The sequence below is a fragment of the Sminthopsis crassicaudata genome, chromosome 1 (assembly GCF_048593235.1).
Source record: "Sminthopsis crassicaudata isolate SCR6 chromosome 1, ASM4859323v1, whole genome shotgun sequence".
In the NCBI taxonomy this organism is placed as follows: Eukaryota; Metazoa; Chordata; class Mammalia; order Dasyuromorphia; family Dasyuridae; genus Sminthopsis; species Sminthopsis crassicaudata.
The window spans coordinates 207,129,213-207,156,126 of record NC_133617.1 but is presented as its reverse complement, the minus strand read 5'-3'; the positions used below and the strand labels follow the sequence as shown (position 1 = coordinate 207,156,126).

General features: G+C 32.1%; 1 protein-coding gene across 1 annotated transcript in view; it reads left to right on the top strand.

The window, feature by feature from the left end:
* Positions 1-26,914, top strand: part of DOK6 (docking protein 6) — a 681,307-nt gene that overhangs the window by 246,220 nt on the left and 408,173 nt on the right. The window contains exon 2 of the mRNA XM_074274156.1: positions 15,027-15,134. Within this exon, the coding sequence (XP_074130257.1) occupies positions 15,027-15,134 (108 nt within the window). The remainder of the gene's footprint in view (positions 1-15,026; positions 15,135-26,914) is intronic.

Genomic DNA, 26,914 nt, shown 5'->3' with positions numbered 1-26,914 from the left:
CTCCACGCTAAATACAGTGGCAAATAAGTGCAGCAAAACCAATTAGAAAGAATATGAGATATTAGGGGTTTATGACATCATTGACATGGGAAGAAAAAACAATTTTAATTGGGAAAGATTTTGGGGAGCTTAACTAAGATCAGGGCTAAGTATGTGATTAAAGCTTAAAGGCCTTTAATCTTTCTCTAAATGTAAATGGGACAGGTCTTCTATATTGGCCACTCCAGTTCTAGTAGATAAGTAATAATATAATTGTGCTGATTGATTGTGTCATTCAACTCACCTGTGAAATTCAAGAAAGCTAATGGATTTAATTCTAGCTAAAGAAAGGCATTGTTTAAAAAAGGATATCTAATTGTTCTTCTACAATTAAGTAAGGTTTTCTAGATTATGTAATTTTTTTCATGACTCCAAGCATTATTATTGTATTTTTCATCTATCATTGTAACTTCATATGAATTTTATAATAGGATAAAAAAATAAAGGCTGACTCACTCAAAACAGTAATAGAAAAATCTTTAAAGACTGTTCCTTGATACACTTCCTTTCTTGATTCATTGTGGTAATGTGATCAAAGGAACAAGTCTAAAATAGCAACTTGTTACTACTATTTCAGCTTCACTGTTACTATAGATCATTGAATTCTAAGCTTGTAAAGGATCTCAAGAACTCATTTGATCATTCCCTTGTGTAAAATAGTGGAAAGAGCACTGAATTGTGATTCAGAAGCCCAGGATTTAAGATTTGCTATTTGCACTTTTTGTAATCTTGAGAAAATAACAACATTTCTTGGCCTCAATTTTTTCATCTATAGAAAGAGAGAGTGGGGATAAGATGATTTTAATGTTCTGTCTTGTTCCATATCTTATGATTTCATACATACTAAAAATTCCCTATTCAATATTTTCTTTAAAAATCTCCCTAGAATCAGCCTTGTTTCATTCTTTGGCTTTTTTATCTTAATGCCTTGGTCAGTGCTGGGTAAAAATTTAATAACCTTTTTGATTGATTGACATCAATAGCATAAAACCCTTAAGGTCAGAAATAACTCTAAATAGCTAATCAAAATTCTATAAATTTGGGAACCACTTATAATACCTTTTCCTTTTGTGGAAGAATGCATGTTAAAAAGAAGAAAAAGATTCTCTTATTAAATAAAAATAATCTTATTTCTTGGAACCTTTAATTCCCTTCAAGGCTCAGCTGAAGTGTCATATGAGATTCTTTATGATTGCCCCATTGTTACTGCCCCTTCTTTAGAAAACTTTCTTTTTTTTATATTTTACCTTTTCTTATTTCAAATAAATGTTATTTCATTAAGGTAGACTGAAAGTTCTTGGTAGGCAGGGACTATTTATCTTGTTGTTGTTATTCATTTTATTTTGAATTTATTTTATATCCCTGCTATCCAATACAGTTTTTGAAATGCAGTTAAGTGTTTAATTAGTGTTCATTGAGTTAAACAATTACATGTGAGGGTGCTGAGAATAGACTACAGAAGAATAAGCTAGGACTGAAGTATGAATTCTATCTTTTTGTAGCCATCAAGTTTCTCTCTTTTACATCAGCTGCCAGTTATTTTTCTAAAGGTCACTTTTGATGATGTTATCCCTTTGTTCAAAGAGCTTAGCAAACTTTCTTTCATATCCAGAGTCAGACATAAACTGCTCTATTTGGCTTTTAAGGCTCTTTATAAAAACCTACTCCTTCCTATTGTTTCTGCCTTCTAATACCTTATTTTTTTCTACACCAATCTGTGATCCAGTCTATTTACACTTTCTCAAGCTCAACACTCTCCTTTCTCAGTATCTTTGCACTAGCTTCTCCCATGTCTGGAATACTCTGTTCCTCATCTTTGCCTCTTAGTTTCCCTAACTCCATTCAATACTCAAATATTATACCACCTTTTGCAGGAGGCCTATGTACTGCTCCCTAAGTTCCTAGTTTCATCCCACCTCTCCTCTGCTGATTTCAAATTATTGTTGTCTACTCTGTATAAATTATGTATGTTATTAATTATTTATAGATTGTGTCCCTTAATAGATATACTCTTTAAGGGCAAGAATGGGATTTTCTTACTTTCCTTTCTGTGTAGTTCCAGGGCTTAGAGAGTATTTAATACATAGTAAGCATTTAATGAAAGCTTATCGATTGAAGTCTAGGCTACTCAGAGATTCTGAGCATTTGAAGACATCTGGAAGCCCAACTTAGCAGGCTAAGAATACAAGTTGTGGAAAAGAGACTGAAAGTAAAATGAGGTGGGTAAAGTGTCCTGACTTAAAGCTGTTAGGATTGTTGCCAATCACTGAAAAACATGAAAACTGTCTTCTGGAAAATATAAAGTTTAGAAAGCAATGGGTTCCATTGCTAAAGAACCAAATGGTTTATCCCTTTTTCTATGACCTCCAGAGCCAAAGGAGATTTGAAAGAAATGATTCTTGCTTTACACCATCACCTGCAAGGTCATGAATCTGAAGAGCATTTGTATCTCTACTTCAGTGAATTAAAACAGAAGAGATCTCCCCCTCTCACTCTCCCAGTGCCCTTTCCTACACTTGACAAATTCACATCCTTCTCCCTTATAAGCTAAATAAACCCAGTTTCTTTATCCTTTCCTCTCAGGAGTAATTTCCCAAGCCCTCAGTCAGTCATTTTTTGTTGCTTTTCTCTGGAACTCCTCCAATTTGCCCATATAATGCTCTAGTGGTGAGGCTTAAAACTGAACATAGTACTCTAATAAAACACTCACTGGTGCTGAGGAGAAGGATGATCACTTCCCTGTTTGCTTTAAACTTCTCAGCACTTAGTTTGCTTTTGCAGACACAGACCTTCTTTGCTGACTCATGCTCAATTTGAGTTGACTTTGACTATACAAAATCTATACTGTCCCAGCCTGACTTTTATGCAGTTTGTTTCTTTTAACAAAATAAGTTGAATCACAGCTGCCAAGAGTCACCATCTGGCATTAAATACATTCTTCACTGCAGACTGTTATGATATAAATATGAGACTTGATATATTTAAAGGGGGAGGGACATGATACCAATGAGGGTTATTGTATTTCATTCTACTTCTTTCTTTTTTTTTTCTGTCTCTTTTCTCCGTTCTCTCTAGTTTATCTCTACTCCAACATTTCCTAAACAGCTAAGGGTGTTTGTTGATGGATGTCTTGTACACTGGATAGAGGGCTGGATTTGGAATCAAGAAGTGTTAGTTTTCAGTTCTATTCCTCATCCTTAGTTTTCAGTCCCATTCCTGATATTCCTGATACTTACATTCTGGGTAACCTCAAGCACTGTCACTTTATCTTGCCAAATCAGTTTTCTGCATGTATAATATGGAGGTAATAATACTCATAAATCTTCCTCATTGGATTGTTGTGAGACACAAATAAGAAATTATACACAAAGTGTTATATACATGTCAACTGTTATCATTTGTTATAGTTATAGTCTTCTCATCTCAGCACCAGTGAATGTTTTATCAAAATATTATGTTCAGTTTTAGGCTTCATCACTACACTTATTAGAAACAATAGGATAGGGGGAGAGGGGGCTGATTTGATTGGAATGAAGAATACCCAGGAAACATTCCTAGGGAGTTGACTAAAGCTGTTTATTGATTTAGGAACCTAATAAATATAGCCGAGGTAATAAGCTTACTAAGCTTTAGAAGACTGATTGGAACCCATCTTTCTGACTTTAAGTAGAACTTTCTCTCTACCCCACCTTGCCTTTCTATAACCATATAGTATTTCTCTCCTTTATGTTATGTACTTTGTTCATATATATTTAGGAAAGACAACAATCAGAGCATTGACTATTTGAAATGAGATCTAAAAAAGCCAAGAAGGCAGAGAGAATATTGGAAATTGTCTGACCTTTCCCAGTTTGCCTCAGGAGCAAGAATCTCAGAAATCTGGAATCAAGCCTCTGAACAGATTTTGTAGCAATAGAACCTACAAAGAGATAGAGTGAGACAATTTTGTAGCTTAAATTTACCTCAGAGGACTTCAGGAAAGATCTGTCTCACTTGGGGGAAAAGGGGATACAGCCTAGCACATAGCACAGGTGGTATCTAGACAAGCTAGTAGAAGGCTCTTAGCCACAGCATAGATCAGCAATCAAGACCCTCATCCTATTTCAACTGAACAGTAGTATTGCAAGTCAGTGGTGGAACCTTCAACCCTAGCATAGAAGGAAAATTGCCAGAGTCAGAAACCAGGTAACAACAGTGTAACTAGGTCAGACTAGCCCCCTCCTCCAGCTCAGTGAGCAAGTCACAAACCACTTGAAGATACAATGCTCAAACCACTCTTGGCTCTTTAACTTTAAAAGAGAGCAAATAGGCAAAAACAATTTTTTTTGAGCAAGAAACAAAAAAGGACCATGACCTTGAATGTTACTGTGGTGACAGGGAAGAACAAAATAGCAATTCAGAAAAGAGCAAAATGCCTACATGTGAAACCTCAAAGGGGAATATGAATTGATCACAAGCCCAAAAGGCCCTCTTGGAAGAACATAAAAATTATTTTGAAAGTCTAACTGGAAAGAAAGATGAAAAAAATTAGAAAAGAAATGAGGGGTATGCAAGAGAATATCAAGAAATTGAAAAAGGAAACACAAAAATTGACTAAAGAAAATAATAAACTAATATTAAAATTCATCTGGAAGAGCAAAAGGTTAAAAAGATAAAGGAAAGTAATAAAAAATGCAAAGGAAGGTGGCCTGGTCATGCCAACTAAAATTATATTATAAAAAAAATTTATATTATTATATTATATTATAATTATATTGTAAAATGACATCATCAAAACTCATTGGAACTCGATAAGAAATAGTGTAATGGATCAATGAAATAGATGAAGTACACAGACACATTGGTCAAAGACAACAGTCAATTTATTATTTGATAAATCCAAAGCTTCTGAGATTAGAACTCATTATTGGACACCAACAGTTGGGAAAACTGGAAAATCATATGGTAGAAACTAGGTATGGAACAGTGTGTCACAATGTATAGCAAGAATAAAATCAAAATGGGTCCAGTGATTTAGACATAAAAGGCAAATTAGGACAGGAAACAATAGTTTATCTATCAGATTTTCTGGAAAAAGGAAGAATTTATTACCAATCAGGAGACAAAGAAATTATGAAATGTGAAATAGCTAATTTTGGTTACATTAAATTAAAAAGTTTTTTGCACAAACAAAGCCAATGCAACCAACATTATAAGGGAAGCAGAAAGATGGGAAATATTTTTTTTTACATTCAGTGTTTCTGATACAGGTATTATTTTTCAAATATATAGAGAACTGAGTCAATTTTATAACAATACAAGTCATTCTCCAACTGATAAATGGTCAGAGGACATCAATAGGTACTTTTTAGATGAATTACAACTATATTGTCATATGAAAAATGCTTTAAATCATTATTGATTAAAAAATGCTTGTTAAAACAACTCTTTGGTTCCATTTCACACCTATCACATTGCCTGCTATAATAGAAAAAGGAAAATGATGAATATTAGAGAGGATGTTGGAAAATTAGGAAATCAATATATCATTAGTAGAGTTGTGAATTAATCTAACCATTCTAGAGAACATTTTGGAACTATGCCAAAAGACAATCAAATTATCCATATTACTTCAATAAATTAATACTGCTAACAAATTAGTATCTCAAAGATATCCATTAAAAGGGGAAAGAACCCACTTGTAAGGCAACTGTTTTTGTTGTGGGAAAGAATTGGAAATTGAGGGGATAACCACCTTCAATTTGGAATTGGCTGAATAAATCATGTAAATGTTATGGAATACTATTTTTATAAAAAATAATGGGCAGGAAGAAATTTAAGAAAAACCTGAAAGACCCATATAAAGTGATGATGAATGAAGTGAGCAAAACCAGGGAAAATATTGTATACAATTAAAGCAACATTGTAGGTTATTCAATTTGGGTAGACTTCTAAGCAATAAAATAATTAAAGACAATTTCAAAAGTCTCATGACAGAAAATGTTATCCACATTCAAAGAAAAAACTATAGAGACTGAATGCAGACTATTTTCACTTTGTTTTTTCTTTCTCATTTTTTTCCATTTTATTCTAATTCTTTCACAACATGATGAGGTGGAAATAAGTTTATTATAATTGCACCTATATCAGGGGATGGGGAGAAAGGGAGAGAGGAAAAAAGGAAATCCAAAATCTTATAAAAATAAATGTTGAAAATGATCTTTATTTGTAATTGAAAAAGATGAAATATTATTAATGGGGGCTTGGAAAGAAAGGAAATCTAATCTTCTCTGTCACATTCTGAAACGTATTATTTGTGACCTTATTTAAACTATTCATCAATAAAATTGGAGATAAAACTAGATGGTTTCTGAATTTGTTGTACATTTACAAATTTATGGATTGTATGACACATTTAATTCATTAGTTTTCTTATTTGTTTAACTCTTATTCATAATATTTGAAGTTGAAGGAAACTTTGAAGACCCTCTGGCCTGATTTTTTATTTTAGAGACTAGGAAACAGAAAGTTAACTAAATTAAGCAACATATCTGAAGTCACACATGGGAGAAATTTGAGAGCTGAAATTAAAACTCACACCATCTGACTTTCAATCTGATGTTCTTTGAAAAATAACATATTACATATATCTGACCCACAGAAATATGTCAAAATCAGATTATAATTTTTTTCAAGTTCCTTCTTAGTTTAACCAATAAAAATACATTTTCCTCAGATATTATGTAAATAGTTGACAAGATGAATAGATAGCCATATTTTAAAATATGTTGATCTATTTAGCTTACTGTGCAATACTTATAGATTTTCAAAATTAGATTCCCTTTCAAATAAACATTGTCAAGATTATTTTAGTTTCCTTTAAAAATTGATTTTCATTTAAAAGGTTATGTATTGTAGTACATAGAGACCAGATTCCATAGCCGAGTTTAAGTCTTGTCTCTATCACATATTGGTATGTGAACTTGATTGAGTATTTATTATTTTTCATCAAAACAAAGCTGAGATTTTGACATTTGTGTAAATCCAATTGAAATATTTATTTTGTTTTGTTTTGATTTTGTGGAGAATGTTACATGTGTCTTTTTCTTTTAGGTTTTTGTGGAATAGCTTTATGAAGCAATAAAAAAATATAATTTTTTCTGCAGTAAATATGGTAGTTATTTGTTAACTGAAAGTTTATTATTTTTTGTTGTTTATGACTTCTGTGATAAACTCATTCTACTTATAAGGGTTCTAGTCATGATTACTAATACTAATACTAATCATCAATTAAATGGACAGTATGTTTGTCTTTGGTTCAGTTCATTGATGACTGTCAGGAACTGAAAGAAAATCTGAGGAACCTGGTACAAAAGTAACATAATATATTTAATAAATCACAGAGAATATTGTGACAATTCCAATTAGACTATATTCTGAATGTTTATTTTTAAGTAATATGTAAGTTATATGTTCTTTTAGAAGAAAGGAATGTTTCTTTCCTTTTTAAACAAAATTAAAACTTAAAATGTATTTATTATTAGAAATATTTTTTTGAAAATTGATTTATAAAATCTGACAGTTCATTCTACTTTTTCTTTGAAACTTGCATACACATTTTCAGATAGCATTCAGATATTATATGTGACTTGTCATGTAGCCACATATTATTGTATTAGATTTCTAAAATTTGGGCAGCTAGGTGGGGCAGTGGATAGAACACCAGCCTTGAATTCAGGAGGACCCTAGTTCAAATCTGGTCTCAGACACTTAACACTTCCTAGCTGTCTGACCCTGGACAAGTCACTTAACCCCAGCCTCAGGAAAAAAAAAAAAAAAGATATCTAAAATCTTGCCTTTATTACTGCTGTGAGAAAAACTGTCTCCTAAGATTCACATCAGTTTTTAATTCTGTTGTCAAAAATCCTCATCTGATCCATACTTGAAGGATTAACTATGGATATAGAAATAAGTATAATTTTACTAACTTAAAAATCAACTGGCCAAAAGTATTGATTTAATAAGCAGAGATACAGGCAGAAAAGGGGTAAAGAACTTGTCATAGTGACCTGTAGTGTTCTGGATATCTTAGAATCAGCCGAAGTCAGGATCAGCAAAAGTCTTTATTCTTGGTTTTTTTGGGGTTGCCATCAGGGGATTAGATATAGGAATCTCCATACCTCCTTTCTCTCTCTCCACCACTAAAGAATGATCCTGCTTGTCCTACTCCACCCTCTGACATCCCTTCCCCTTCTCTCTCCACACCCACAGATAGAGCCAGCATAGAGTTGAGTAGGGTCATCCTCCAAGCATATGTTAATAAAGAATTGTCCAATTGGTAATTAGCCTCAAGCACTAGGTTATCTTACATTAAGTGCATCTGCTCAGAGTTTCGGCGCTTTACAGAGACCTATATTGTTTTGAAGTGCAATCCAAAACCTTGTCTTATATCTTCAAAACTAGTATCATTTTCATGTCCATTGGGCATACTGCCCATTGGGACCAGAAAGTCTAGGCCTATACAGAAATTCTTGTGTAATGTCTGAGCTAGATTTCTGGAGGGCCTTGGGATCAACCTTGGTCTCAGAAGAATAATCAAGAATAGTCAGGAATAAAGTCCAAAGTCTTTATTGTCCCCTTCTGTGTCTGTCATAGTTTGACCCAGTCTTCTCTGCCAGCATTCTGCAGGTCCTCCAGTCTGATCTTAGTGCAGGAAGCAGAGAGCCACCAGGAGAATGATAAAAGATAGAATGTCTATCTTCCAGTCCTTGTTAGCCCTTATATACCTTATTGTAATTACAACATTACAGCATACTGATTATATGTGAACTTAGAGAACTATTACGTCACCATACTATACTTTGTATGGTGATGTAACAGTTCTCTAACACATATATATATATAAACTAAAAAACAATCATCTCATCAATTCCACTGAGTTAACAACTTGTTTCAAGTATATTTCTCCAGAGTTCCAGCTCTCCACATTCTTGAATCTCTTTTTTTCCTTTAAAAGCAAAAGTCTCTCCTTACTCTTTGGCATATATAGGCCTGAAATTGCTATTAAGTCTAAAAGATGGTTATGGTATAAAGGTCAACCATATAATTTCCCTCATAGTAAATTCACAAATAAAATGTATGTGCATATTAGCAAAATAAATACACTTCCATGTCTATATGTGAGCTAATTTGATATGATTCACTCTGAAATTTCTTTCTCCAATGGCTGATGTATATTTTCTGATATATATTTATCATCTCCTTTATCATCCCTTATCACATTGGGATAATGTGACTTTGTCAACTAGTAGTCATTGAAAACAATACAATTAGAAGAGAATCAACAGTTCTTTGAATTTGTGCAAGGAAAATTATGGAAATCTCCACTTAACATTTTTTAACTACATGGACCAAAATGTGTTCATTATACATCATATTTTCTTATAGACTTTTACTCTCCAAAGTACTCATTGATCCTATTGGCTAATAAATTTAAGCAACATTGCTCTTCATCTTCAGGGATACACCAGCTTATATGAATTTTTCACCTCCAATAAATCATTTGATGTTTTCATCCTTAAGAATTCAAGGAGTTGAAAACATAAAAATAATCTCTACCTTTAAGAACCTTACACTTTAACTGAGGAAGACAACATGCAAATAATATGACCTCTATGTGATATATAGAGAAATTTGAAAATAATATCAGAGAGGAAGACTCTACTAGTTAGGTAAGAATCTGGAAAGACCCTAATAAAAGATGGAATTTGAGCTGAGTCTTGAAGAAAGCTCGAAATATCAAGAGACAGAGGTAATGAGGGAGGATTTTGAAAACACATTATATGATGATTCTCACTTCTGGACAAATCAACTAGTCTTTAATTGCATTTTGAAGTTGAGGAAACTGAAGTCCAAGATTGATTAAAATCATAAAGGTTGTATGGATCAGAGACAGTATTTAAATGGCATCTTCTAACTTCAAAGTGCTTTTTCTACTCTTAAGTTTCTCTTAGTTTGTAAAATTAAAGAAAATAGGATAATTGATCATGCCTTAAAATGCAACACATTAGAGAAAAGGGGGCTCAATTAAGCAAATAATTAGCACCCACATTTCCCTTCATCAAGAGATTTTATCTTTATTATGCTACATTAAAAAAAGGTAAGTGTGAGAAAAATTGAGTGGAAGAAGGATATAGAGACTTACAATCTGACGTTTTTCAGCCTGGCTTAGATCAACTCCCCCAGTCTTTTCTAATTGGTCAATATGAAGAAGGGACCCTGAAACTCTAAAACTCCTTGAAGGAGAAAATCTTCAATTCTGCCTTAGTGAGGAACCCCGTCTGAGGGAAACAAGACAAACAGTTTCGTTCTGTTATCTAAATAGGGTTGATTTAGTCCTGAACAAAAAAATTAACTCTATTGAATTAAAGAAACTCATTCAGTTCTATTCAAATTCTAGCTCAAGCTGAAACCCAGCTTGCAGATAAGCCAACTTGGGACTCTACCCACCCCTCCACCCCCCTCAGCCCCCCACCCTTCAGTCAGCTTGTAGCCAAATTTCCTATTATAAAAGAGCCAGTTTAAAATCCTCTCTTTCCAGAGGTTCTAAATATGCCATGTTATGCCATGCTGGGCTATGTCATGCTATGCCAAGGAAGCCTCTGTCCACTGGAATAATATTCTTTTCCAGTGCTGTCCTCTCTTTATCCTCACATATTTCCCTAAGGAGAATCATTCTAACCTTTCTTCCCAGTCCCTATAATAAACCTCTTTTAGCAATCTAAGTTTTCGGGTTTGTAAATTCCTTTACAGAAAATCTCTGCGCTGCCAGAAGGGGGTTCCCAAAAACTCCCTACCCTTGTGCCAAATCCCAAGGCATTGCAGGGAAGCTAAACCTCTCCATTTGGTTACCTGAACCCCAAACCTGCCACTAGACCTTATCATTTAACTCTTTGACCACCAGAAACCCTAATCTCATTTTGGTTCCCCAAATCTAGACCTTATCATATTGTTCCCTAGGTTCAGGGAACCCCAAAACCTAAACCTTATCATATTTTTGGTTCCCATGCCAGGAGTCCCCAAAACTAAACTTTACCTCATCAAATACAGAACATTGTTGGATTGATAACATACACATAACACACACACACTCTGCAGAATTCCTTGTTGGAAAAAAGCTATTTAATGAATAGCTTTTAACTTATAACTTAGATCATATAACTTTGAGAATAACTTAGATCAATTTGTCCTAGAATCATTTTACATTGAAATTTTTTTTAAATTTAAGCTAACCTTAAATAGCAATATACATATGAATTTGTATCAATGAATTCACTTGCTTTATTGTTCTTAAAAGGTAGTGACAACTGTACAAAGTCTGATTTATAGTGGAGGTTTGGGGAGATTTGGGGTAGAAAGGAAAAGCAGATAGATATGTGAAGAACTGATGCCAGGGAGAGGAAATTATATGTTGAGACCTGTGCCCCAAGCACCCATCTGTTTTTTGTTGTTGTTTTGTTTTTCATTCTCAAAGAAAGAAGAGAAGAGAACTGTAGGTGTCTGGCCAGATATTCAGAAGAAAAAATAAGAGGGGGAAAATCTGACTTATAGTTGACCTTCTCAAGTAAAAAATAGAAAGTGACTACTTAATTTGCCTTATATGCCCCCACAATGTTCAGATCTATTAAGATTAGGTATTTGTGAAGCAATTCCATTCAGAATCAATTCAGCAGATATTTATTGTCCACTTAAGCAACTATCATGTGAAAAATGAAACACTTTATGCCCTGAAGTTTACATTCATAGGGTGAAGAATGTGCATATAAAATGATGTGATGTTCTTTTGTATTATAATGTTTTTATTAAGAAATCCTTATTTCCATATAACTAAAATTGATCTGGTTTTCCTTAATGGACTTTTGTAAGGAATATTCACTGCTATATTAGCTTGTAAACATTTCAAATTTAACTCCTTAATATATACTTTAATAACATATTATGATCATTTTATATCATCTATTTATAAATATAAAAAATACATTTAAAATATTCAAAGAAAAAAGATAGTTTATGTGCATTAAGTAGGCAGATATAAAGTTATATATATATATATATATATATATATATATATATATATATATATATATATATATATAGGTAAACATGTATAAGGCTCTTTGAAGAGAGTCCACATCAACAACTGGGGAAATCAGAAAAGATTTGATGAAGAATACTGTAGCTGAGCTGAACATGTTAAAGAAAAGATTGGAGAAATTGAGTTTAGGATAAAATCTAATCTAGCTTTTATGTAAACTGTAATAAGTGTGGAGCTTTATATTGGTGTCAGATAGTGAAGAATTTTGAATGTCATGATAAATCGTTTGTATTTTCTCCTGAATGCTAATAGTGAATTAATAGAGATTTTTAAGCAAGAAGATCATATGGTGAAACCTGAGATACTTTGTGGTCAAACCTCAGAGATTAATAAGATTATTTTGCTACCTATAGTGAAATTAAATTGAAAAGAATGTAGAATGGAAGTAGGGAGATTAGCTTTACAAGAGTCCAGACAAGAAGTTATGAGTACTTAAAACTAAGTTAATGAGTATGTGAATGAAAAAAAGGGAACAGATATGACATTATCTAGGGATAAAAGTGACCTAACTTACCGTGTTTGGAATTTGGAGAATTTGGGAAAAAAAATGAATGAATGAATGAAAGTGGAAGAGTGATGGAACCTGTTCTTTAGGAGAAAAATCATGAATTCTTTTCCCCAGAAATCAGAGAAGACTTTGAAGAAACTTTCAAGAAAATCAGGATACAATTCCTTCCCTGCCACATAAAATAAACCATACAAAAATGTCAAATATACACCAATAAAAAGAAGAGGGAAAAACAAAGAAACCCATCATAAGGAGGAAACAGATAATAAGTAGGAAGAATTAGGATGGAGAAGATGCTTATTGTAAAGGTGTATCAATGTTTTAATTTTGTAATGTCCCAGGGTATAGGGGTCAAACATACAGATAAATTGATTCCAAGTTCTACTCAAACCAGATTAAAATATAATCAGAAAATATTTACTATAATAAATAAATATGAAACAGAACATACACAAACTTTAATATGTGGTTTTATAAATAGGCAGCACTGATTCATATGTAGGAATTAGTGTCCCTGCATACATATCCCACCCATTTATACTTGAGTTTGACATGAATATCCTAAGATAGTCTTCCTCAAACTGTTTTTAGCTCTCTGAGTTTAAACTTCATACTGGAGAAAGTCAGTCTCAGAGAAAAGGATGAAGCCTTAAAGAGTAGGACTTGGAAATGTAGATAAAGTATACTTAGTTTTCTATTAGAGTCTGAAACATTGTTCCAGTTGGTGAAAATAATCTATATATAAAGGAAACAAATAACATCATATACATATATACATATACATATATATGATATGTAATATATATATATACAAATATATGATATGTAATATATACATATATATAATATAATAGCTAGATTGCTAAACTGAATTTATTAAGTACCAGTATCATGATGCAAATATAGAACCTATGATATCTGAAGTGGTCAGTAATTTGACTATAAGAGTTGCTATGAGTGACTATAAAAACACAATTTTATTTAAAATTAACAGAGTGAGTAGTGATATCCTGAATTGTTGGAAACTCCTTTTATCAGTGCATTGGAGGAAGACATAAATGACATGTTGTTCTCTTGTGAGTTATAAAACTATAGAGGTTATTTGATATATAAAATGTCATAATTATTATCCAGGCAAACCCATTAGAATGATGGGACAAATTGAATAAGACCTAATGTAATAAGGATAAATGTAGGTCTTCCATTTCTGTTTTTTTTAAATAATGTAACTATGTAAATAAAAGATTTAACAGAAAGTTGAGAAGAGTTAGATGATGCAATTAAGACGTAGTAGAATGTTAGCCATATGAATAGAGGAAATTTATAGCTCTGATGAACTCTTATCTTGGTTCTGACCATACTCAAAACTATGATGTGGGATGTTTTTCTGAAATGCTTCTGTGAAAGTCACTTAACTTATCCGATTCAGAAAATTAAATCTTTATGATTATAAATTAGAGAAGGGTTGGAATTTAAGTAGATAAAGGCAGTGTTCCCACCAGGACTTCCCATAACTACAAAAGAATGTATTTGCAAGGCTATTATTTGGAATCATAGGTTAACCTTATTCTGGTTGGGCCCAGATGTAATTAGGAAAAATTGTGGGTACTTGCAGAGAGGCAAATTTTAGTTAAACATAAGGAAAAATAACTCTAACAATTCAAAATGCCCCAAAGTGGCACTGGCTTCTTTATGATATAATACAAAATGTCATAATTAGCAGATCCTTGTCTTGTCCAAGTAGCAAATTTGCTGTATGCCTTGCTTTTTTTCTTCTAGATTCCTATCTTCAAGTAATAAGAGTACTTTTATATGTTTGCTAGTCAAGAGCATATGTCAGAAGATAGGAAATAATCAAGATAAAAACTAAATTCAAAATTTGTTATAAGGAAGTTCTGAATCTTACCTATGAATTTCATTTACTCCCAGTGAAAATGAAATATTTCACTGAGAATTGTCTACCAGTAAAGTAGTTTGAAAATAAATGCTATATTTGTATTGTGATAGATTAAAATGTACAGGTACTTTCATATAACTAAGTTGACAATAGGCAACATATTGAAAAAATAATTTAAGCTTTTATGAATTCATAAAAGGTAATTTATAAAAGAAAAAAACCTTTTTTAAAAAGTTTTTTAATGAAGAACATGTCAAAAAATGACAAAAGTTTGCTGCTTTAGAAAAAATGCATTCTTTATCAAAGGTAATTTTCTTTTATTGGAATTTCTTCACAATGGATTAATTGAACCATACAAATCAGGTTTCTAATGCTAATAAGCTGTTTAAGCAAAAAAAAACAAAAACAAAAACAAAAAAAACTAATGGAATTCATTCATTTCCTTACAGATTTTCAGACGTTGCTGGTTAGTTTTCAAGAAAGCATCCAGTAAAGGACCTAGAAGGCTTGAAAAATTTCCAGATGAAAAGGCAGCTTATTTCAGAAACTTTCATAAGGTAAGTCATAGTTTTCTGAGGCCATGGAGAATAACTGAAACCTTGACAGCAACTAGTGGAGAAATTTCTTTTGATAGATGAAATCTGTAGAGGCAAAAATGCCATCACCAGAATAAAATGTCCCCTGATAAAATGTAAAACTTATTTTTCCCCTTTATTTTAATCATCTGGTCTGAATGCCAGTAGTATCTTTGGAAAATGAAAGACCTACTTTTATTGCTACTTCATAAAATGAGATGACTCATCATCTGATCATTTGTAAAGGTGTTGAGTTTTTAACATTGAACATTTCAGGTTAATGTGAATTTGTTATTTAGTTTTAACTGCAACTTGTGTTTTGAGTTCTACAACATTTTAGCAACATTCTTAATATGATAAGGATTCCATCTTCCTACTCCCATCACTTTTCAAGATCAGTTTTTGTAAACATTATCTAAATAACATCATAAACTGTCTCTGGTTACAGAAAACCCTCCCTGGTTATTGATCAGAAATGTAGTTCTCTAGTCTGGGTACTGTCACCCTCTTGTTTTTGTCATCTGTTGACAAGAGGGCCATATTGTTTAACATGAGTGTAATGTCTTTTGATTTCAAAAATGTTCATGGCATATATCAAGATAGAGTTCATTGCCCTCTCTTATCTACCAATTAAAAGCCTGTGTAATCAAATGCCAAAGTGTATGGAGAGTTAGGGAGAGAGTCAATAGATTTTAAGATTAGTTGTCACTTCAGATATTTACTAGTTATATGATCTGGGGCAAGTCCCTTAACCATGTTTTCTTCAGCTTCCTCAGCTGTAAAATGAATGACAAATACTACACTAACTTTTTTTTTTAGAAGTGATTTTTTAAATTTTATTAAATTTTTTATTAATTTTATAATTATAACTTTTTTTGACAGTACATATGCATGGGTGATTTTTTACAACTTTATCCCTTGCACTCACTTTTGTTCTGAATTTTCCCCTCCTTCCCTCCACCCTCTCCGCTAGATGTCAGGCAGTTCCATACATGTTAAATATGTTATAGTATATCCTAGATACAATATATGTGTGCAGAACTAAATTTCTTGTTGCACAGGAAGAATTGGATTCAGAAGGTAAAAATAACCTGGAAAGAAAAACAAAAATGCAAACAGTTTACATTCATTTCCCAGTGTTCCTTTTCTGGGTGTAGCTGATTCTGTCCATCATTGATCAGTTGGAACTGAATTAATTCTTCTCTTTGTTGAAGATATACACTTCTATCAGAATACATCCTCATACAATATTGTTGTTGAAATGTATAATGATCTCCTGGTTCTGGATGTAGTAGTATTTGGGAGATGTACAGTATAGTGCATTGCACTTATGTTAATGATTTCTGGTCCCTAACACTATTAAAAATAATATTTCCATATTAGCATAATAAACTAGCTTAGTATAGTTAATAAATAAGAGGCTTATGGAAAAGATATTTCAGGAATATGTTGAAGCATAGCTGAAAGCAATATAGTATAGCCCTTTTGATAATTTGGGAATAAACAAGGATTATATTCAGCTGGTACACTAAAGGCAGAATCAGTATCCTTGTTGAAGTGTATAATGATCTCCTGGTTCTGCTCATTTCCCTCAGCATCAGTTCATGTAAGTCTTTCCAAGACTCTCTGTATTCATCCTGCTGGTCATTTCTTACAGAGCAATAATATTCCATTACATTCATATACCAAAATTTACCCAACCATTCTCCAATTGATGGGCATGCATTCATTTTCCAGTTTCTAACCACTACAAAAAGGGCTGCCACAAACATTTTGGCACATACAGGTACCTTTCCCTTTTTTAGTATTTCTTTGGGATATAAGCCCAATAGTAGCACTGCTGGATCAAAGGGTATGCACAGTTTGATGACCTTTTGGGCATAATTCCAGATTGCTCTCCAGAATGGTCGGATTCTTTCACAACTCCACCAACAATGCATCAGTATCCCAGTTTTCCCACATCCCCTCCAACATTCATCATTATTTTTTCCTGTCATCTTAGCCAATCTGACAGGTATGTAATGGTATCTCAAAGCTGTCTTAATTTGCATTTCTCTGATCAATAGTGATTTGGAACACTCTTTCATATGAGTGGAAATAGTTTCAATTTCATCATCTGAAAATTGTCTGTTGTCCTTTGACCATTTATCAATTAGAGAATGGCTTGATTTCTTATAAATTAGAGTAAGTTCTCTATATATTTTGGAAATGAGGCCTTTATCAGAATTTTTAAGTATAAAAATGTTTTCCCAGTTTGTTACTTCCCTTTTAATCTTGTTTGCATTAATTTTGTTTGTACAAATGCTTTTTAATTTGATATAATCAAAATTATCTATTTTTGTGATCAATAATGATCTCTAGTTCTCCTCTGGTCATAAATTCCTCCCTCCTCCACAAGTCTGAGAGGTAAACTATCCTATGTTCCTCTAATTTATGATCTCGTTCTTAATGCCTAAATCATGGATCCATTTTGATCTTATCTTGGCATATGGTGTTAAGTGTGGCTTCTACTGCACTATCTTTGTAAAGGAACCACAAATGGATTCACAAAGTGTTGGACACAATTGAAGTTACTAATAAAAATGGTAAATAACCTAAGGAAAGTTTGCTGCTTAGTAGTACTTTAGATGATTGTTATAAGGTAGTCTCCCTCTTTCTTCTCCTATTTTTTTCTCTCTTGTATTCTCTTGAGTTCCTTTCTTCTCTTCCTCTTTCTTTTATTTATTTTTTATTATTATTGTTCACAAGCAAAGCTTACTTTTGGAAATGATACTCAAGGCTAAAGAAATGATTTATCCTTGGTCAGAGTATGATGGACTAGAAATCACTAGCTTTATTCTGAGGCTGTTAATCAACAGGCAAACCTTATCACTTGGTTATTCTGTAAATAACCAATAATTCTGATTGATCAGAAGTGAATGAATACCGAATTTATACAAGTAAGTTGAGAATAAGCAATGCTCCCAGGAAAAAATATACATGGATTTTGTTTTATTTTGTTTTCTATTTTCTTCCTACATACTATCAAATGGTAGTAAGAAATTTAGAACCAATGGAGGAAATATTAACAGTATGGTTTCTGAATGGAAAGTAATGACATAGGCTTTACTGATTTGCAAGCAAAGTTGCCCAAAGCACCTTAATAATTGAAATCATTATACACAGTTCCTAAAATATTACTTTTACCATGATAGGATTATGAAGATTAATGTTTTATGATTGCAAGTTACTACTGATAACCAGTAGAGGACTAATTCAGTTTGCAAGTGATTTAAGAAACCCTAAGGAATTTTAACTTACTACTGCTGTGATCAATTGTGAAGGAAAATACTAATGTTATATCAGCCTTTCCATGGTAAATCATGGATCATGAATCCTCATGGAGAGCAAACATTAGGGGTTAATTTCATGAAAATAGTAACCTAGGATCTTTTGCTCTTTTAAAACTTTTTTTTTTTCTTTTATATTTAAAAGTGGCATGTTCTGGTAGATAAAGATAAATCCAGCTTCAAAATCTCATTCCTTACACATAAAAGTTATGTGACTCCATTTAGTCACTTAACATCTCAGTGCCCCAGGCAACTTTTAAAGGTTATAAACTTTAGCTCTCATAAAAGAGATTTTTTTGCATCAATAGCTTCCTACCTTTATGATCATGGTTCAAGTAACAATAATAACTCTATGTGCACAACTATAGAATTAGATACATAAATACATATATACATACATAGACACATAAACACACATATATAAGTATATATATTCATTTTTTATTTGTTTTGATTTTTAATTATTTCTATGTATCCTGATCTATAATAGTGACATAAGCATTAACCACAAATCTCATAGTAAAATGCTTTAAATAATATACAGTATATGGTACTTTAAAGGGGTATTTGACTTGGTTTTATAAAGCTATTAATATAATAGAAATTTTAACATGAGGAATATAATTTCTCCAAATGATTTTTATAAATCATATTCTCTGGATCTTTCACCATTCAGACTTCCATGTGTTGGATATTATATTCAAAGGCAGTGGAATTTTTCACATTTGTTTTATTCCTTGGATTGAAAACTACTGAGGAACAAGGGCATTTGTTATTAATTAGCTTGAACCAGTCACTTAATTCTCTAGGCCTCAAATTTCTCATCTATAAAATGAGATTATATGATTCCATAATCTTTGAGGTACCTTATAATTCTAGTATTTTTAATATCTGGTAATTTCATAACATTTCCTTATGGAGAACAATGTATTGTTAAGTGAGTGTCATGAGTTGTTACAGCAGACTTGATATGAGTTGGAACTCTTTTTTTTTTATTTTAGTATGTAATATAAATTGTTATTAATTATGATAGTGAGACAGCATGGTTATACAGAAACTAAAGGATTAGATCTGGACTCAAGAAGACAATGGTTTGAACCAAATCTCAGACACTTAGTAGAGCCAAATTACTTAACATCTCTGTGTCTCAGCTTCCCCGATTGTGGTCTTTAAGGTCAATTCCATCTCTTAATCTATGTTCCTGTAATTTTATGTTATCCCAAACCTGGATCATTTAGAGAGCTTTTCAGTGAAGCCATCCCACTTCATACACATTCTGTTCTAGCTGAATTGTTTTTCCGTGCTGGAAAAACATTCTATCCTCATCTTACCTCATATTTTTCTTTCAAGTCAGTTCAGTTGATACCTCTTACATGGCACTGGTTATTAACTAGCTTAAACAAGCCACTTAAATACTCTAGGTCTTATATTTCTCACCTATCAAATAAGGTTATATGATTCCATGTTCTCTGAGAAGTTCCCCCCCCCTAGTATTTATTAGCATTTTCCCCCTAGTAATTATTAGCACCCTATCCTTCTTAAAATGGCTTTTTATGTGCTTTGTATTTACTTAATTGTGTACATTCCATGTGGCTTCAATAAATTGTAAGCTTCTTTATTGTAGGATTTTTTTTCTTTTTACCCTAAGTACCCAGTGCACAGTTAGTATATACTGTGTACTATATAATGCTCTAGGAATTAGTCAAAAAAGGCTGACCTTCTAGTTCTGAGTTGTTAATTCCATGATTCTTCTTGGTCCAGTGTTACATTATTAATATCTAAGATTTTTCCAGAGTCTATACTCCAAATTTCAGGAGTTTAGCAAGATTTTAAAAATTATATAGTCTCTTATTTTTTTAAGTTTGGCACTTAATTATTTATTAGTATTTCAAAGTTATTATTAAAGATGAGATCTCACTTTTAAAAAGTTGTTCAGTAAATTGCGTGATGTAATCTTGAACTAATTTTTTCTGAAAGTAGTAAATCGATCTCCCTCAAATTGAAGTATATCATTATAAAGGAGCAATGCAAAAGCCTGTGATATGCATGATCAGTCTATCATTTATCAAAGTAATATGTTGGTAGGAAGAAATAATAAAAAGGATGTATGTCAGAAAAAGAAGATAGATCAGTGAAAAAGTAAAAGTGAAGAAGTGGATAGTCTTTATGCTCAACTGGCATCCAAACAATGTAAAGAGGAAGGGAGGAAGACCCTCAGCCAATTAAGAAGGCATGCATGAAGGCTGCAATCTATGTCTCTGCAAGGAATGACTATGACTATGTTATCATAGATCTATTACAAAATATGAATAATCAATATTTTTCCTATTTTGGATAAATTACAACCCTGTTTACAAGAAAATCTCTATTTATGAAGTCTTCTAAGACATGCTTTATGCACAAACAGAAGACTTGGACTTCCAACACTAAGAAAAGAACTTCTCTAACAATTGTGTTGGAGAATAATGGCAAATCTTTCAATAGCACTCCTACTCAATGTTGCTAGATATTAACTTGAGGGAACTAGGGAAAAAATATTTCTTTCCCAAGAAAACTGGTATATTTCCTATGTCCTTATTCTAGCATTAATTAATTAATGGCTATTAATAAGAAAATGATCCTTGACAAAAAAAATTTAAAAATAGTAAAATTAGGAAGAGAATTATTTGAGAATTGAAGAAAATAACAAATTTTCTTTTTGACATAATGAGATTAAGCTACCAAAGAACATGCAGATAGAGAGGTCTAGAAAGGAATTTCCTATTTGGGACAAAAGTTTAAGAAAAAGAAGATTTTGGAGTCAACTTCAAAGAGATGAACTTATGGGAGTTGATAACATTTTCCAAAGATAGTATTTAGAGGAAATAATTATAATAGTAAAAATGAATGAGTTCTCATTTTCATGTTTTAGTTTAAGTCCATTATATTTGGTGTTCTCTAGGACTCAGTGCCATTTTAAAGGATTTTTGATCCATCTACTTTAACAAAGATTTAAGGCAGCTCACAAAACTCAATAAAAAATCAAAAGGTTAATTAAACATAAAAAGAACACATTGTTCAGAGAAGAGAAATAGATATTATAAGGTACTTAGCATGAGTTATTTATTGTGCCTGAGAACAGAATTTAGTTTTGAAGTTCCTGATATCTAAAGCAAAAAGAGAGAGAGAAACCCATTGATCATTATATTTTTTCATTGTCTTATGAAAAGAAGTATATAAGTTCATTTGGAAGCACTATTTATTTCTTGCCACTAAATTAAAGAAGTATATTGATAGAACATTAATTTTAGGGATTTAGAAACATAATGGATGCTGACTTAAATTATTCCAGCTCTGATACTTATTAATTTTGAAATCTTGATTAAAGCTCTACACCTCTTTGAACCTCAAGTTCCTCAGAAGTAAAATCTGAATGACACGATGCAAACTTCTTCATTCCAACATAAAATACTTCTTATAATGAAATATTTACCTACACGGAAAAATGTATAAAGAAAAGGATCTGGCATCTGGAGTCAGGAACATGACCTTAGTTGCTTACTAGTTGTGAATCCTTAAGTAATGTCCTCTTTTTGCCCCAGTTAAGGATAGTTTAGGAAACTGTAAAGTGAGAATAATATTAAACATATCCCTCCCAGAGTTGTTTTTAGAGATTAAATGGGATAATATTTGATGATGGAAGTTGAGGTTTTGTTTATTTGTTTTGCTGAGGCAATTGGGGTTAAGTGACTTGCCCAGGGTTACACAGCCAGGAAGTGTTAAGTGTCTGAGGCAAATCTGAATTCAGGTCTTCCTGACTTCAGGGTCAGTGCTCCATACACTGCACCATCTAGCCGCCCAATGGAATGAAAATTGTAAAGTACTTAGCATAGTTCCTCTCAATATAGTATTGCTATGTAAATATTAGCTATTGTTATTATTATTACTACTACTTAGAAAACTTCCAAAATGAATAAATTAAAGAAAAAACATTTGTTGGGGACTTACTAATACCTTGTGATACCAGACTTTGTGATAAGCCCTTAGGTTACTTACAAAGATAAAAGCAAAATAATAACTACTTAAAAGAGCCTACATTCTAATAAAGACAGACAAGGCATGTAGGCAATGGTGGGCAGAAAAGTGAATTTTTGTCTGGAGAATCTATATAATGGTGAGTGGAGCCATAAGACAAGCCATTGTCACTCTCATTCCAGAAACAATGGTTGTATTGATTAAATTAAAAATCTTGCAGGTAAAATACATAAGCCATAGTTGGCTAGATGTTCAATGGCAAGATGTTCCTGGATATTTGGAAAGATGAACATGAAGCATTGTCTGAGGCCAGCCAAATGTAGGTCATTAGATAAGTTTGTGCTTACTCACTGGATAATAAAATTCATTCCTAGGGCAAGAGGTCTCAAAATGTACAGAGTAGATGGATGTGTATTGACAATGTTTTGAAAAAGACAGTCATTTTGGCCATGTATGTTTCTTCTTATTTTAAAAATTACTTCCAGAAAGGAAAAAAAAAATGTGAATTAAGTCCATTTTCCTTTTCTTAGATTTTAACATTTATTTTTAAACTTTAATTTCTTTTCAATTATTGCTACTATACCCTTGAGCCTAATGATACAGGGTATGGTGGCAATAAATCAAGGGCATAAATAAACTGAATAAAATATGTCCAGTCTGAATTAGGGCTCTATATGGAATGAACTAGGAAAGCAAATGTTTCTTTATCAACTCTAACATTCTGTCATGCTATATAAGGAACATAAATATTACAAACCTTATGGGTATTAATGGGCTCGTTTAAACATTTGATATGTTTACTACAGGAGAGATCTTGTTGCATAAATCAATTTTTTTAATATGAAATAGCTATAAAAACTGTAATTTTTACTTCTTGGTAGAAAGAAATTTGAAATTCAAATCACTAGCTGCTGAAGGAAGTTATTAAAAATGCATTAGGGTTGAAAATGTAGCTGTATATAATTGTCATAACAGATATTCAAAACAAATTTATCCTGAATGAAAACTGAACTGGAGAATTTACATAAATTCAGCTAATAAATTTCCCTTAATTTTTCTAGTAGATGAAAAAGAAACAGTTTAAAGAAATTTTAATAAAACAAATACTAATGTCAATAGTGGGGAAACTCAATAAAATCTCTTGAAGGAAGGAGGGTAGAAGGATAAGATTGCAATTTGAATATTGAATACAGAAAAGAGAAACAATGACATCTGAACATTGCTGTTTGTTTCTCATTATTCTGAACCCACAATCAATCAAAAGAATGGTCTTATTGGTCCTGATTTCATTTGATGTGGAAATGCTGATCTTTGAACCAAAAATATTCCAACCATGAGCATTCAATTAGCAGACTGTTGCAATGGAAATGTCTCTTTAATTGGAACCCAAGATTCTTATCCTATATTTCCCGTTTCCTCCCTTCTGAACTAAGGAAAGAAACTTATCCTCTCTTAGCCTCAGTTCCCTTTTCAAAATTTAGGGGCTTAAATAAAGGGCTTAGCCTTCATAGCTTTTAAGGTCCCTTTCAATTCTAAATCTATGATATTATTGATTCTTTTCTGGTAATGACTAACAATCTAAATATAATATTTCAGTGATCAGGGGAAACAAATTGCTAAGTTCAGCAGCAACACACAGATGTTAGTTCATCACATCAGACATGATTGTCATTTTAGAACTGCTTAAAGAATGTTAATATGCCCCCAAAAAATCTGCTAGCATTAATTTTATTCCCTAGGATTAAAGCATTTTATCCAAAAGGATCCTAGAAAAAAAAAAATATACTACTTGGAATGTTAGCTTACATGGCCATGAGCTTACCCATTAATATTTCAAGTATTATATCATCTGATTATCTTGTATTTCTCCTTAATTCAAATGATGTATAATTTCATTATAGAGGGTGTTTCCTCCACTAATGTATTTCTTATACTCTTTATATTTTAGTAATTTCATTGTCAGGTAAGGCTATTTGAACATAAATATATTTATCAAATATTTAGTAACATTTAGGAAAATTATTTAAAAAGACAATAAATACATGTGATTGATTCTTCTCAGGATCATAAACAAAATTGTTTTATTCTTCAATTTCTCCATATATGAAATGGCATTTAATTTATTTTCTAAAAACCTGCAATTCCTTCAGTTAATTTTCTTTGATTCATGGTTTCAAGTCTTTTTATTATTTTGTTTGTTCTCTGGATATGTTCTTTTTAGTCAAAATCCTTTCTATAATATGGCATTCAGATCCAATACAATATTCTCGATATCATATAATCAAGGTATAACATACTATGACTATGGTGATTATATCTCTCATTTTTATAGATAAAGTTTGTTTTTCTTTTTTTTTCTTTTTTATTATAGCTTTTTATTTACAAGATATATGCATGGGTAATTTTTCAGCATTGACAATTGAAAAACCTTTTGTTCCAACTTTTCCCCATCCTTCCCCCCACCCCTTCCTCCAGATGGCAGGTTGACCAATACATGTTAAATATGTAAAAGTATAAGTTAAATACAATATATGTATACATGTCCATACAGTTATTTTGCTGTACAAAAAGAATCGGACTTTGAAATAGTGTATGATTAGCCTGTGAAGGAAATCAAAAATGCCGGCGGACAAAAATAGAGGGATTAAGAACTCTATATAGTAGTTCATAGTCATCTCCCAGAGTTCTTTCACTGAGTATAACTGGTTCAATTCATTACTGCTCTATTGGAACTGATTTGGTTTATCTCATTGTTGAAGACGGCCACGTTCATCAGAATTGATCATCATTATATCTCTCATTTTGAAAAAAAAAAGTATTAATTTAGACTAGAATAATATTTTATTATTTTATTTGAATCAACTTGACTATAAATAAAAGTATTTTTCATATGACAATTTCTTTTGTGTATACCGACTGTACTTATTTACTTTTTGAACCCAATTGCAGGAATTGGGTCATATTTTACCCAGCTGGCATCATTTTTCAAAGAAATGTGTTGTACTACAGAATAGCTCCCATGTCTCTCCTATATTTATGTCATACAAAAATCAGATAAACCTAACACTGATTCTTTCTTCCTATTTATAATAAAATGATGAACTGAATAAAACTTTTGGGAAAAGGAAGCATATGTACTGAGCTTTGGAGGAAGATTTTAAAATATCTTAAAGGAATAGGTAAATAGGACTTCTAGAGATCAAGAGCAGTTTCTATACAAATAGAGAGATAGGAGATACAATGTCAGTTGTAGGAAAAGAAAAGTAATGCTGTAAGTCTGGAATGTCATGTGTGAACTAGAGTAATATGAAATAAGACCAGATAGGCTGAAACTTTATCAAGAAGGACCTTAATTGTCTGACAAAGGAATTTGTATTTTATCCCAAAGAAGTTAGGGAAAAAGGAAAGGTTTTTAAGCAAGAAAAGGTTTTTAATCAAGTTAGACCTTTTGGGTCACAATCCTTTTTTTTTCCCCTAAGGCAATTGGGTTTAAGTGACTTGACCAGGGTCACACAGCTTGGAAGTGTTAAGTGTCTGAAACCAAATTTGAACTCAGGTCCTCCTCCTGACTTCAGGGCTGGTGCTCTACTTCACTACCTAGTTGCTTCTCGGTCCCAATTCTTTAGCCAAATATCTTGATTGTTTCTCTGAGTTCTGTGTCATCCTTTAAATTGATAGGATCACAATCTCCAATTTTATCTTGATATATCATTCGGCCAACATTGTGTGGTGATATGGTTGAAAGGGATTGTTTGAAGCCACAGTCCATGATCAAATTATATCTGCTTATGTTCCTAAATTGGGCACATCAATCTATTCCTTGACATTCAAAATCAATATTCTATAACTTTCCAGACTTAAATATCCTTCTGTATGTATGTTATCTCCCCCATTAGAATGTAACATCCTGGGGAGAGAGAGTGTGTTTATTTTTTCATTTTATTTTGTTTTGTTTTCTTATTCTCAGTATTTAGCACAGTGGTTGGCATATAGTAAACTTGTTATAATTGTGTTAGTTTGTTTTATCATTCCAATCTTAGTATGACTTTGGCTGCTCCTCTGAGACATTTTTTCTTCTTTCTCTATTTCTTTCTTTTAAACTTAAATACAAAATAAGAAAAGAAAAAAAATGACATATGCACAGAACATAAAATGATAAACTATATAAGAAGATAAACTATAAAGTAATAAATTTCCATTTCAAGAACACCTATTTATAAATACCATACTTGTGTTCAGAGGTATCTTTGCTACCTTATAGGTTTTCTTTTGTTCTCTGCCATGAAGTTATTACTTTATTCTTTTTTCCCCTTCTTCCCTCTCTCCCCCCAAAAAGGCTACAATTAAGTTTTATACACATATACACACACATATACACACATACATATACATATATAGAGACATACACGCATACATATA